Genomic DNA, 15,626 nt, shown 5'->3' with positions numbered 1-15,626 from the left:
ACCTTCTAGCTCTTCTGGTTGCTTCTGCTCCTCCCCTCCTGTCAGATTACTAGAAAAACTGCCCATTTGACAAAACCTTAAAACTGTGCTCTACTGTGCCCCTCCCCCTCCTCCTCTTTCAGTTCAGCCCCCACAGGACTCATGTGGCTGTGCTGTGAGAGGTAGGCGCCACATCTCCAGTGCTCTGACCTGCCATCGTTTCCAACACGTGTTGTAAGAGAGGAAGCAGTGGAATGATGTCATTCATCCCGTAATCCTGGCGACTTACTAATAATGTGGCTTCCTCAAAGGGCCTGAGCAAATGGCAGGTGTCACGTATGAGCTGCCACTGGTTCACATTGAAGTTACACAGGGGGAGTACCCCTATCCGCTTGGATCAGAAAGAAATCGGTGATGGCTTTTCTCTGTTCGTACAGTCGGTCCAACTTATTTAGGGTGGAGTTCCAACGTGTGGCAACATCACAAATCAGACAATGTTGGGGGATACCGTTCTGACGCTGCAGCTCAAGGAGGATGTGCTTTGCGGTGTACGAGTGGCTGAAGTGCATGCAAAGTTTCCTTACCATTGTTAGGATGTCTTGTAAATGGGAAGAACACTTCAGGAACTGCTTCACAACCAGATTGAACACGTGTGCCCTGCAGGGAGCATGGCTCAGCCATCCCAGTCGCAGCGCATACAAGATGTTCTTCCCATTACCAGTCACCAGGGTTCCCATTTCCAGTTTTCGTGGAGTAAGTCATGCTCCGATTTCTTTACGAATTACTTTTAGCAGTTACTCCCCTGTGTGACTCGCCAAGGCAAACCATGTGAAGAACAGCGTGACACCGCCATGCCCTGCACACATGGTATGCTGAAGGGGCACTGAGACTTGTCTGGGCAGTGGAGGTTGAGGACAAGGTGGAGGATGAGGAGGGGGAGTCACACACTGTCACAGGACCAACTGCCTGAGAGCGTGGAGGAGGAAGCGGCATGATGTGTCCAAGTTGGTGTTGTGGCTGTGCAGGAACCACATTCACCCACTGAGCGGTAAAGGACATGTATTGTCCCTGACCATAGTTACAGCTCCAGACATCGGCGCTGCCATGCACTTTGGTACACATCGACAGGCTCAAGGACTGTCCCACGTTCTTTTCCACAAAATTGTGCTGGGCTGGTACTGCCTTCTTTGCAAAGAAATTACGGCTTGGCACTCTCCACCTCGGCTCGGCACAAGCCATCAGTTCTCTGAAGGGTGCAGAGTCCACCACTTGAAAAGGGAAAGACTGCAGCACCAGCAACTTGGACAGGAGCACATTCAGCTTCTGCGCCATTGGATGAGTGGGCGCATACTGTTGTCTCTTAGACATGGCTTCGCCGATGGATTGTTGGCGGAATGGCTGACTAAAAGTAGGAGGAGCAGGAGCGACAGAAGGAGGGTATGATACACAGCTCCCTTCGGCTGAGGTGGTGGAGCCTTGGCTGTCTGAAAGAGGGGGCGGCATGCCACTGGGTGATGCAGCAGGCTGGACCACTACATCCGAGCCATTTTTCTCCCAGGCCGCTTTATGGTGGCGAAGCATATGTTGACGCAGGGCCGTGGTGCCAACATTGAGACCCTGGCCACGCTTCACCTTCTGCCGACATATCTTGCATGTGGCTATGCAAGACATCAAACCTCCTCGGGATGCTTGATGAAAAACTGCCACACCACCGAGTACCTGATTTTCCCACCAACAGTCCGCACTAATTGACTGCTACTGCTGCCATCTCCAGGAACCCCTGTTCCACTACCTCCCGGGAAGGTAGGCTGCTGCGAAACAGGTGGTCTCCCCCAGCCACTTTTGCCACCATGCTGGCTGCCAACAAAGCTACCGCCTTGTTTGCTTAGCTGTTGCCTCACGGGCAACCTGCAACTCTCTTCTCCTGATGATGATGATGAAGCCCCTTCTGCACCCGACTCCCAATTGCGATCGGCTTCATCGTCAACAAGTGTCTGCATGTCACTGATGTCCTCCTCTGTTTCCTCAACAGTGTCTGCTTCTGGACCCTGAACCCTGGCAACACTGCCTCCCACATCACTCTCCTCATCACTACTTGCCCGCCTAGCAGAGGAAGCGGTGGATGTCTCCTCTACTTCTTGGCTGGGCAGTAGCTGCTGACTGTCCTCTATTAGATCATCCTCAGTGAATAGTGGAGCTGAACCCACAGCATAAGATACTTCTGTAGGGGAGGGAACAGCATAGGACAGAGGCAATGGGAGGACAGGGACTGCTCCTGGGCCATGCCAACTGACTGTTAACTGGGGGTGTCAGATGTCACTTGTGATGAAGTGGATGACCGTGATAACCAATCGACGACGGCAGATGGGTTGCTGGTTACGTGCACTACTTAGATGTACATATGCGGTATGCACTGATGAGGGTAGAAAAATGCGCTACAGTACGCCTAAAAACTGTCTATTTTTGTAAAACACCATCCGGTGAGTACTTTTGTCTGTCCTTTCACAGTATGTAGGCCCTTTACAGATTGACAGGTACAAAATAGTACACTACTTAGATTTATGTATGAGGTATGCACTTATGAGGACAGAAAAATGCGATACAGTACACCCAAAAAAATCTGTATTTTTCTAAAACACCAGCTGGTGATTACTTTTGTCTGTCCTTTTACAGTATCTAGGCCCTTGACAGATTAACAGGTACAAAAAAGTACACTACTTAGATGTACGTATGTGGTCTGCACTTATGAGGGTAGAAAAACACACACTACAGTACCCTTAAAAAATAAATAAATAACTAAAAAGCTGTGTACTAAAAAATTGCACTCAAAGAGGAATGGACTACTGGGTATTATACATCTACAGACTAGTATAACCAGCAGATGATTTTTTGTGGAACAAAGACACTGAATTGTACTGAAAAATTATTCCTGCCTCCTCTGCTAAGGTTTATGAAGTTGAGGCAGCTTGTAGAAATCTATGAGGCAACACACAGCTATGTGCCCCTCTCTGTAATATTATGCCGAAGAAAGTGACTGGGAGGTTAATGCCTGCAGCTGCAGTAAAAATCCTTTTCAGAGAAAAAAACAATGCTCTCCGTTTACGAGAATGTTGATGTGACTAGGAGGATGTTAAACGCTGCCAAACTGCGCATTTCTCTGCTGTAACACACACATAGGCTCTGCGTCCTATGATCCTTCTGCAGTGTATTGTAATGAATTGATGAGCCGGAATTATGGCTGCCAATTATATAGGGCTGTGACATCACAGGGGTGACTGGCTGCTGATAGGTTGCATCCAGCATGTGATTCAGGGTCATCCCGCCTACTTCCCTTCCCGTCTTGCCTTCCCGCCTTCCCAGGATTCCTTGCCCCATGTACTGACATGTGGATCCGCCATTTTAGATGCCCTGGAGCCTGCACCACAGTAAATGGACTTTAATAAAGCGATTTGCGCAATAGAATCGCGGCGATATTCGCATTCATGCAAAGCGAATATTTCCTGAAATTCGTAACAAATTTGGGTTTGTCAGCTTCGATTCGCTTATCTCTAATAGCCGCCTAAGAAAACAACCAGCACTGAATAAGTGAGGAAGCGTGACCGCAAAGTAGAAATGACAGCCCATTACGTAGCACACTCGAAACATGTGAACTTGACAATGCTAACCTGTACGTATTGCTAACAACATCACCGATATAGCAGCACTGAATGTACGCCCACTAGACTCTTTGTGCAAACGTATACCAAGAAGCAAAGTATAAAACTGTACCCGTCCTCTATTTGTATGGTGTACGCGTGATGTATGTAGGTTAGCACTAAGTATATATGTTTTGATGCTGCATACCTAGTGTATATGTGTTATGGCAACATGCATATGCTATAGTAACAAGTACATGGAAACTAGCTGTAGTAATTTAATAATAGTATATCGACTATAGTAAATGTATGTGGTGAGAAATGCGATAGTGAAGCATGCCTGGAATATACACAGACATGAAATAAAACATGTGCACGAATGCCCACTATAGAAACACAAACATCTATACTACACTTAAGGAAAAATACACATAAATCCATGAAACGGAAATACTCAAAATATATACCTATAAAACATACAGTATGTCTATAACACAATCTAAATAACACATGCAGGGAACTCACGACATGACAAACCAAGCCTGAATACACGCTATTGTGACTTATACTATGTAAAGTGTGCAGGGTATTACAACATATTCATTATACAGTAATCTATAAAGGATGCAGTCTGGTATATCTGGCATTGACAAGGTATGAAAAGGCAGAGCAACATATGAAAATATTCCGTACAAAAACATGGCACTATATGAAGGATGTATGAAAAACAGTGATGTATACAATATAATGTAACACATATATAATGTAACACATAAATGGTATATAATGTACATATTGCATGGCAACTTATAAATGGAATAATACCGTATACCAGTTAAAGTCATGAAAACAAGAAAGGAAACCTTGAAATGTCATGGTAACGCATGAACAACATGGTGACGCATGATTTAGCATGTGGCGCCTGTAATAGCACTCTAACCCACGTCATAGCACAGCGATATATGCCTGGTGTAGTAATGTATACATGCGACAGATTCAGTCTATTGTTGTCTATGGGGCCTGCTGTGAAACATATCTCCAAATGCTGTTGAAAACCGCTCAGGCAAGATGGCAGCCCCATAATTATGAAAAATATGAAAAACACATAAAATGAAATGGAACAGATAAAAAAAAAAAGAGAACAGATTTAAGTATCGGGCTCTAATAAATTATAAAGATCTAATTGATACATTCCCTTGAAGGTGTGTCAATAATGCTTGAGGCAAACTAATAATAACAAAGTCACTAAACACAGATAATGAATTCTGTAATGTATATTTATTGCAGTTATACATAGGACTGTCACACCCAATATAATAATTACATAACGAAAAGCATAAGATGTAATCCATCCCCTATATAAGAATGGTCTCAGTCTCTAATATACTATTCTGCCTACAACCAGCTGCCTGAACGAGCCAAGAAGATAAAATAAATCACCTCTGAACATGACCGAGCTGGAGACTGCAATGAATCTTTTAATTGATGTCTTTGACAAATATTCAATAGTCAAGGACACTGGGGAAAGAAAGAAAACTTTAACCAAAGGGACAATGAAGACTTTGCTGGACAAGGAACTGCCAGGGATGGTAAAAGTGAGTTGTAAATTTATATAAGTAGAAATACACGTTATACACATCACCTAATTGTTTCCTAAATATATTTTTAACCACTTAAAGGGGTACTCATGAACATGCTTAAAACACCGGTAACGGGACCAGCGTGTTAAGTACCAGGATGCAAGGGCATACCCATACGGCCTGTGTCCTGAACGGATTAATAAAGCATCACAGGTTCACTATGGACCAACATTACTGTATAAAATAGAAAATTGCATAAATAATGAATTCCTAATAACAGTATCTTCTTCTACAGCTGCAGGGAAGACTGAAAAACAATTTAGAGTTTACTTTAACCCCTTAAGGACTGAGCCCTTTTTCACCTTAAGGACTCGGCCATTTTTTGCAATTCTGACCACTGTCACTTTAAACATTAATAACTCTGGAATGCTTTTAGTTATCATTCTGATTCCGAGAGTGTTTTTTCGTGACATATTCTACTTTAACATAGTGGTAACATTTTGTGGTAACTTGCATCCTTTCTTGGTGAAAAATCCCAAAATTTGATGAAAAATTTGAAAATTTTGCATTTTTCTAACTTTGAAGCTCTCTGCTTGTAAGGAAAATGTATATTACAAAAAAAAATTTTTAATTCACATATACAATATGTCTACTTTATGTTTGCATCATAAAATTGACGTGTTTTTACTCTTGGAAGACACCAGAGGGCTTCAAAGTTCAGCAACAATTTTCCAATTTTTCACAAAATTTTGAAACTCGCTTTTTTTCAGGGACCAGTTCAGGTTTGAAGTGAATTTGAAGGGTCTTCATATTAGAAATACCCCATAAATTACCCCATTATAAAAACTGCACCCCCCCCCCCCCCCCAAAGTATTTAAAATGACATTCAGTCAGCGTTTTAACCCTTTAGGTGTTTCACAGGAATAGCAGCAAAGTGAAGGAGAAAATTCACAATCTTCATTTTTTACACTCGCATGTTCTTGTAGACCCAATTTTTGAATTTTTGCAAGGGGTAAAAAGGAGAAAATTTTTACTAGTATTTGAAACCCAATTCTTCTTGAGTAAGCACATACCTCATATGTCTATGTTAATTGTTCGGCGGGTGCAGAAGAGGGCTCAGAAGGGAAGGAGCGACAAATGGTTTTTGGGGGGCATGTCACCTTTAGGAAGCCCCTATGGTGCCAGAACAGCAAAAAAAAAACACATGGCATACCATTTTGGAAACTAGACCCTCGGGGAACCTAACAAGGGGTAAAGTGAACCTTAATACCCCACAGGTGATTCACTACTTTTGCATATGTAAAAAAAATATTTTTTTTTCCCTAAAATGCTTGGTTTCCCAAAAGTTTTACATTTTTAAAAAGGGTAATAGCAGAAATTCCAAATTTGAAGCCCAATTTCTCCCGATTCAGAAAACACCCCATATGGGGGTGAAAAGTGCTCTGCTGGCGTACTACAGGTCTCAGAAGAGAAGGAGTCACATTTGGCTTTTTTGAAGGAAATTTTGCTCTGGGGGCATGCCGCATTTAGGAAGCCCCTATGGTGCCAGGACAGCAAAAAAAAAAACCACATGGCATACCATTTTGGAAACTAGACCCCTTGGGGAATGTAACAAGGGGTTAAAGTGAACCTTAATACCCCACAGGGGTTTCACAGCTTTTGCATATGTAAAAAAATAAAAATAAATTTTACCTAAAATGCTTGGTTTCCCAAAACATTTACATTTTTACAAAGGGTTAAAGCAGAAAATACCCCCCAAAATTTGAAGCCCAATTTCTCCCGATTCAGAAAACACCCCATATGGGGGTGAAAATTGCTCTGCTGGCGCACTACAAGTCTCAGAAGAGAAGAAGTCACATTTGGCTTTTTGAAAGCAAATTTTGCTCTGGGGGCATGCCGCATTTAGGAAGCCCCTATGGTGCCAGAACAGCAAACAAAAACCCACATGGCATACTATTTTGGAAACTAGACCCCTCGGGGAATGTAACAAGAGGTTAAGTGAACCTTAATACCCCACAGGTGTTTCACGACTTTTGCATATGTAAAAAAATATTTTTTTTTACCTAAAATGCTTCTTTTCCCAAAAATTTTACATTTTTAAAAAGGGTAAAAGCAGAAAATACCCCCCAAAATTTGTAACACAATTTCTCCCGAGTACGGCGATACCCCATGTGTGTCCCTAAACTGTTGCCTTGAAATATGACAGGGCTCCAAAGTGAGAGCGCCCCGCGCATTTGAGGCCTAAATTAGGGACTTGCATAGGGGTGGACATGGGGGTATTCTACGCCAGTGATTCCCAAACAGGGGGCCTCCAGCTGTTGTAAAACTCCCAGCATGCCTGGACAGTCAGTCGCTGTCTGGTAATACTGGGAGTAGTTGTTTTGCAACAGCTGGAGGCTCCGTTTTGGAAACTGTGGCGTACCAGACGTTTTTCATTTTTATTGGGGAGGGGGGCTATGTAGAGGTATGTGTATATGTAGTGTTTTTTACTTTTTATTTTATTTTTTGTTAGTGTAGTGTAGTGTTTTTAGGGTACAGTCGCAGGGGCGGGGGTTCACAGTAGTTTCTCGCTGGCAGTTTGAGCTGCGGCAGAAAATTTTCAGCAGCTCAAACTTGCAGCCGGATACTTACTGTAAACCTCCGCCCATGTGAGTGTACCCTGTACATTCACATTGGGGGGGGGGGGGGGGGGGGGGGGAATACCTCCAGCTGTTGCAAAACTACAACTCCCAGCATGTACAACTCCCAGTGCATGCTGGGAGTTGTAGTTTTGCAACAGCTGGAGGCACACTGGTTGTGAAACACCGAGTTTGGTAACAAACTCAGTGTTTTGCAACCAGTGTGCCTTCAGCTGTTGCAAAGGCTACAACCCCCAGCATGTATGGACAGCGGAAGGGCATGCTGGGTCTTGTAGTTATGCAACAGCTGTAGGCATACTACTTTGGCTGGGGATGCTGGGGATTGTAGTTATGCAACAGCTGGAGACACACTGGTTTGCTACTTAACTCAGTGTGCCTTCAGCTGTTGCAAAACTACAACTCTCAGCAGTCACCGACAGCCAACGGGCATGCTGGGAGTTGTAGTTATGCAACCATCAGACGCACCACTACAACTCCCAGCATGCACTTTAGCTGTTTGTGCAAGCTGGGAGTTGTAGTTATACAACAGCTGAAGGTACACTTTTCCATAGAAAAAATGTGCCTCCAGCTGTTGCAAAACTATAAGTCCCAGCATGCCCATAAGTCCCAGCATGCCCATAAGAATGCCCTTTTTGCATGCTGGGAGCTGTTGCTAAGCAACTGCAGGAGGCTGTCACTCACCACCAATGATCCACGCTGCAGGTCAGTCCCTCGTCATCGCCGTGGCTCCTGGGGCCCCGATCCCAACATTGACGCCGGGGATCGGGGTCCACAGCTGCCAGGGTTCACGTCCCGCACCCGCTCACGTCCTCCAGAAGAGGGGCGGAGCGGGTTGCGGGAGTGACACCCGCAGCAGGCGCCCTGATTGGTCGGCCGGGAAACAGGGCGATCGTGAAGTGGCACCAGTGCCACCTCACCCCTGCTGGCTATGGCTGTTCGGGGCCATCAGAGACGGCACCAAACAGCCTGTAATTCCGGGTCACCGGGTCACTGGAGACCCGATTGACCCAGAATCTGCCGCAGATCTCTGGACTGAATTGTCCAGCGATCTGCGGCCATCGCCGACATGGGGGGTCATCATGATCCCTCTGGGCGATATGCCGCGATGCCGGCTGAACGATTTCAGCAGGCATCGGGCACCGGCTCCCCTCCAGCTAGCGGCGGGGGGGCCGGGATTTGACAGGACGTACTCAAACATCCTGAGTACTTAAGGACTCGGAAAAGGGGCCGTTTGAGTACGTCCTGCATCCTTAAGGGGTTAAATAAAGGAAATATAATACACTCAAATCCCCTAGGGAAGTGTGTACATGCTCCTACGCCAATAAGAGGTATAAACATGAAAAAAGAAGTGTATGCGGATTCATCAATTCAAAAATATCAAATTTTATTAGTACACAAATGCACAATAAACAAACATCTGAAATCCATTTAAAATATACAGAAGGTATATGGTATATAATACGAGATACAACTCAGTAACCACAGAGGCAAGGAAAGGAAGGAGGTCTGGTGTGGGCTCAGGCTGTTACAATGAAATATGGCTATACAAAAATAAGACTAAAGATCCCTGTAGATTGATGCCCAAAGTAAATGTAAAGTATGTTGGGGAAGAAAAATACAAAAGCCCCCAATCTGTGTAAGATAAAGTACAGTGCAGTAAGGGTATCCTAATAGCTAACAGTGAAATGCCACGTACAGAGAGAGCCAACAAAACTTAGGAGTGCATAAACATAATTATCACATGGACAAGGTGAAAATACACACCAGACCTCCGTCACCCAACGTTTCACCACTAAAGGCTTCTTCTGGGTAATCTGGGTGGGTGGATGGCTGTGTTTTCTGTTCGGGGACTACCAATTCCAGGCACAGAAACCAGTCGTGATCAGACTGGAGTCTTCATAATTTCCAGGCTCACCTGATGTTGACAGCGTGCAGGGGTCATAAGAATTAGGGCAGATATAGTAATGCGCTTCAGCCGGGTGGCTGGCGCAGCCGCAATGCGATCCCGCCGTGTGTCGCACTAAATGCGCATGTGCACCACGGTTGGAGTCAGCATCTGGCGTCTGACGTCAGGATCTCGCGTCCCGAGGTCAGAGCTGTCAGACTCAATGGGGACGCCCACTGACAACCCCGGGGAGGGGTCAGTGAGATCGCCGCTGTGGGTGAAGCAATAGCTTCACTCAATACACATACCTGGATCTGCAGTGACGGCTGACACATGTCAGATGCATGTGGAGCAGTACAGCCGTGTGCTAGCCGCTACTCATGCATAGACAATAACAACAATTAGGTTAATATAAATAGGGGCCACAGCATAAAAACTAAGGTAAGTATAGGTAAGCATAGGTATATAAGGTAGTATAGTATAGTATATAAGTAACAGGGACATGTATAATAATAAAAATAATATTGCTACTGGTATGTATAATGATACATCTGTCAATTCATCTTAGCAGATGTACTAGCCAAACTGGGTCTCAAAGATGAAAAAGAGGACATAAACCATATTAGGAATGCACAGATGTACATCTTTAAACATACATATACAATAGATCTGAATAAATGCATAAATAAATAAGTAAGTGGGGTGTGGACTATTAGCATGCAAACTCATAGCAACACATGAAAAAAATATACAAGAATACATATCATAAATGAAAAATAAAACAGAAGTAAAAAATTCAACATATCAACAAATAACACCATGGAATATATCATATCAAAAAATAGTAAAAGAATTTCCATATGGGGAACAATAATGTGGTGGAAATTGCTTACCTGCACCAAATGTATTACATGGCGCAGGCAAGTGATAAATCTGGTGCTGATCACATTTCTTACTTCATTACTTCATTTTGTATGATGATCCTCTGCGACTTTTTTGTGCAACTTTTTAACCCATGCAACAAATGTGCAACTTTTTACATATATATATATATATATATATATATATATATATATATATATGTATGTAACTGTTTATTTCTAAACATTTTTTAAGATTTTTCCAACAAAGAAAACAAAGAAAAAATAACATTGAGAGGAAAAGAATATGAAATCCACATTACATGATATGAATATTACATTACTTGTCATATAACGCAAGCAAAAGGGTACATTCAAATCCCAACGTAAAAGACATATGTCCAATATGGTAAAAGAAGGCATATGAAATGTATCTGCTATTTCCTTTAATATGAGCATTTCCTGTTGGTATCAACATTAGTCATAAAGTAAGTATTGAAGTCAGCAGAAGAAAATAAGGTAAGAAAAAAAACTAATTTAGCCTTATATAGGACATTCTTTGTATCAAGTATATGTTTTCAAAATATACCATTAGGAGCGATTAATGAGTTGTCTATTAAGACAAGCAATCATCGTTTGTTCTTCCATTTACAAAAGAAAAGAGGGAAAATGTGGAGTCACAAGAAGGGGAAGAGAAGAATAATAGAACAACAAAAAAGAAAAAAAAGGGAAAACAAGATTAGACAAGATGAAAGTTATTATGCTCGTGCGTTAAATCCGTACCCCCCTCCTCAGGAAGAAGTTCTCTCCATAAATTCGTCCCAGTCTGACCAGACCTTATGAAAATGTGGAATGCGATTATCTGATATTGCCGATAGATATTCTATCCGTCTTTACTCTATTAATCAAGGATTGAATGGAAGGGCACACTGTTTTGTTCCCGTTTTGCGAAATCAGGCATTTTGCCACAGTCAGAATGTAATGGAAAAGTCTGAGTTTGTGTTTTGGCATTTTTGGAAGTGGAACATTTAGAATGTAGGTTAACAGCTTAACCCCTTCAGGACCAAGCCCATTTTGGCCTTAAGGACCAGAGCGTTTTTTGCACATCTGACCACTGTCACTTTAAACATTAATAACTCTGGAATGCTTTTAGTTATCATTCTGATTCTGAGATTGTTTTTTCGTGACATATTCTACTTTAACATGGTGGTAAATTTTTGTGGTAACTTGCATCCTTTCCTTGTGAAAAATCCTAAAATTTGATGAAAAATTTGAAAATTTTGCAGTTTTCTAACTTTGAAGCTCTCTGTTTGTAAGGAAAATGTATATTACAAATAAAAAAAATGTTTATTCACATATACAATATGTCTACTTTATGTCTGCATCATAAAATTGACGAGTTTTTACTTTTGGAAGACACCAGAGGGCTTCAAAGTTCAGCAGCAATTTTCCAATTTTTCACAAAATTTTCAAACTCACTATTTTTCAGGGACCAGTTCAGGTTTGAAGTGGATTTGAAGGGTCTTCTTATTAGAAATACCCCACAAAAGACCCCATTATAAAAACTGCACCCCCCAAAGTATTCAAAATGACATTCAGTCATCATTTTAACCCTTTAGGTGTTTCACAGGAATAGAAGCAAAGTGAAGGAGAAAATTCACAATCTTCATTTTTTACACTCGCATGTTCTTGTAGACCCAATTTTTTAATTTTTACAAGGGGTAAAAGGAGAAAATGTATACTTATATTTGTAGCCCAATTTCTCTCGAGTAAGCACATACCTCATATGTCTATGTAAAGTGTTCGGCGGGCGCAGTAGAGGGCTCAGAAGGGAAAGAGCGATAAGGGGATTTTGGAGAGTACGTTTTTCTGAAATGGTTTTTGGGGGCATGTTGCATTTAGGAAGCCCTTATGGTGCCAGAACAGCAAAAAACCCTCACATGGCATACCATTTTGGAAACTAGACCCCTTGAGGTACGTAACAAGGAATAAAGTGAGCCTTAATACCCCACAGGTGTTTCACGACTTTTGCATATGTAAAAAAAAATTTTTCACTAAAATGTGTGTTTCCCCCCAAATTTCACATTTTTCCAAGGGTCAATAGCAGGAAATACCCCCCAATATTTGTAACCCCTTCTCTTCTGAGTATGAAGGTACCCCATAAGTTGACCTGAAGTGCACTATGGGCGAACTACAATGCTCAGAAGAGAAGGAGTCATATTTGGCTTTTTGAGAGCAAATTTTGCTCGGGGGGCATGTCGCATTTAGGAAGACCCTAAGGTGCCAGAACAGCAAAAAAAAACCCACATGGCATACCATTTTGGAAACTAGACCCCTTGAGGAACGTAACAAGGGGTACAGTGAGCATTTGCCCCCCACTGGTGTCTGACAGATCTTTGGAACAGTGGGCTGTACAAGTTTTCATTTTCATGGACCACTGTTCCAAAGATCCGTCAGACACCTGTGGGGGGTAAATTCACACTGCACCCCTCATTACATTCCGTGAGGGGTGTCGTTTCCGAAATGGGGTCACATGTGGGGTTTTGTTTTTTTTGCGTTTGTCAAAACCGCTGTAACAATCAGCCACCCCTGTGCAAATCACCTCAAATGTACATGGTTCGCTCTCCCTTCTGGGCCTTGTTGTGCGCCCCCAGAGCACTTTGCGCTCACATATGGGGTATCTCTGTAGTCGGGAGAAATTACGTTACAAATTTTGGGGGGCTTTTTTCCCTTTTACCTCTTGTGAAAATGTAAAGTATAGGGCAACATCAGCATGTTAGTGTAAAAAATAAAAAATGTTTACACTAACATTCTGGTGTAGACCCCAACATTTCCTTTTCATGAAGGGTTAAAGAAGAAAAAGCCCCCCAAACCTTGTAACGCAATTTCTCCCGAGTACGGCGATACCCCATATGTCGCCCTAAACTGTTGCCTTGAAATACGACAGGGCTCCAAAGTGAGAGCGCCATGTGCATTTGAGGCCTAAATTAGGGATTTGCATAGGGGTGGACATAGGGGTATTCTACGCCAGTGATTCCCAAACAGGGTGCCTCCAGCTGTTGCAAAACTCCCAGCATGCCTGGACAGTCAACGGCTGTCCGACAATACTGGGAGTTGTTGTTTTTCAACAGCTGGAGGCTCTGCTTTGGAAACAGTGGTGTACCGGACGTTCTTATTGGGGGAGGGGGGCTGTGTAAGGGTATGTGTATATGTAGTGTTTTTAACTTTTTATTTTATTTTGTGTTAGTGTAGTGTAGTGTTTTTAGGGTACAGTCACATGGGCGGGGGATTACAGCGAGTTTCCCAGCGCAAAATTTGCTGCATCTCAAGATGCGAGAAACCCACTGTAAAAGCCTCGCCCATGTGAATGTACCCTGTACATTCACAGGGGGGGGGTGCATCAGCTGTTGCAAAACCACAACTCCCAGCATGCATGCTGGGAGTCATAGTTTTGCAACAGCTGGAGGCACACAGGTTAGGGAACACTGAGTTAGAAACAGACAATGTTTCCCAACCAGTGTGTCTCCAGTTGTTGCAAAACTACAACTCCCAGCATGCCCAGACAGCTGAAGGGCATGCTGGGAGTTGTAGTTCGGCAACATCTGAAGGGCCAGATGTTGCTGAACTAAAACTCCCAGCATGCCTGGACAGTCAGTGCATACTGGGAGTTGTAGTTTTGCAACAGCTGGAAGAGCACAGATTGGAGACCATTATACAATGGTCTCCAAACTGGGGCCCTCCAGATGTTGCAAAACTACAACTCCCAGCATGCATGGTCTTTTAGTGCATGCTGGGAGTTATAGTTTTGCAACAGCTGGAGGCACACAGGTTAGGAAACACTGAGTTAGAAACAATGTTTCCCAACCAGTGTGTCTCCAGCTGTTGCAAAACTACAACTCCCAGCATGCCCAGACAGCTGAAGGGCATGCTGGGAGTTGTAGTTCGGCAACATCTGAAGGGCCAGATGTTGCTGAACTAAAACTCCCAGCATGCCTGGACAGTCAGTGCATGCTGGGAGTTGTAGTTTTGCAACAGCTGGAAGAGCACAGATTGGAGACCATTATACAATGGTCTCCAAACTGAGGCCCTCCAGATGTTGCAAAACTACAACTCCCAGCATGCCCAGACAGCCAAAGGCTGTCTAGGCATGCTGGGAGTTGTAGTTTTCAGACTCCTAGAAGCAGCAGTGAAGATCTTCACTGCTGCCTCTGAGGACTACATACTTACCTGTCGCTGCTCGTCCACGTGGCCGGTCCCGCGCTGCTCCTCGGTCCCGCCGCTGGATCAGGTAAGTCCGCCGGTCCCCTCCTGTTCCCCCCCGTGTGCCGCAGGTCCCCGCGAGCCCCCGCAGCCTTCGTCCCCCGTTCTGCCCGACTTCCAGGGGCGGGCAGTGCGGGGGATCTGAACTTTCACCCCAGATCACTGTGATTGGTCCACAGGGACCAATCACAGTGATCGCTGACCAGGACCATCAATGGATGGTCCTGGGGGTGAAGCAGAAGTTGTCCCCTGCTGGAAACAGCGGGACTTCTGCCAGTTAACCCGTGCGATGCTGCGCATCGCCGGGTTAACTGAATGTCATTTATAAACGCCGGGATGCGCGAACGCACTGCACAACCCGGCGTTTATATATGCCATTCTGCGGGAAGGGGTTAAGAGGGATCAATATACCTGTCACACTTCGGACCATAGACTGCATTTCCAGCCAGAAATGGCGTAGAGTTATACAATCCCAAAAAATGTGGGGTACTGTGCCTAAATCTAAATTGCATCTCCAACATCTGGAAGATATCTGTGTGTAAAAACAGCTAAGGATTTCTGGTGTATGATACCACTGGAAAAGTATCTTATATTGGACCTCTTTGTGGGATGTGCATGAAGATGCCCTTGCAGCCTGGTCCCAAATGATTCACCATGTGAAGGGTGATAGGTAGAGATGAGCGAATAAAATCTGACAAATCCAAATTCATTACGAATTTCAGGAAAAATTTGATTCACAACGAATAATCCATTTAGTGCAGTCTAGGCTCCAGGGCATCTAAAATGGC

The 15,626-nt window shown here is 43.7% G+C and overlaps 1 protein-coding gene across 1 annotated transcript in view; it reads left to right on the top strand.

Moving 5' to 3' along the window:
* Positions 1–5,062: 5,062 nt before the first annotated feature.
* LOC130353908 (protein S100-P-like) overlaps positions 5,063–15,626 on the top strand; it is a 57,812-nt gene continuing 47,248 nt past the window's right edge. The window contains exon 1 of the mRNA XM_056555096.1: positions 5,063–5,209. Within this exon, the coding sequence (XP_056411071.1) occupies positions 5,063–5,209 (147 nt within the window). The remainder of the gene's footprint in view (positions 5,210–15,626) is intronic.

The sequence above is a fragment of the Hyla sarda genome, chromosome 1 (assembly GCF_029499605.1).
Source record: "Hyla sarda isolate aHylSar1 chromosome 1, aHylSar1.hap1, whole genome shotgun sequence".
NCBI classification, from domain to species: Eukaryota; Metazoa; Chordata; class Amphibia; order Anura; family Hylidae; genus Hyla; species Hyla sarda.
The sequence above is the reverse complement of the archived record's forward strand: the minus strand, read 5'-3'. Positions and strand labels throughout refer to the sequence as shown.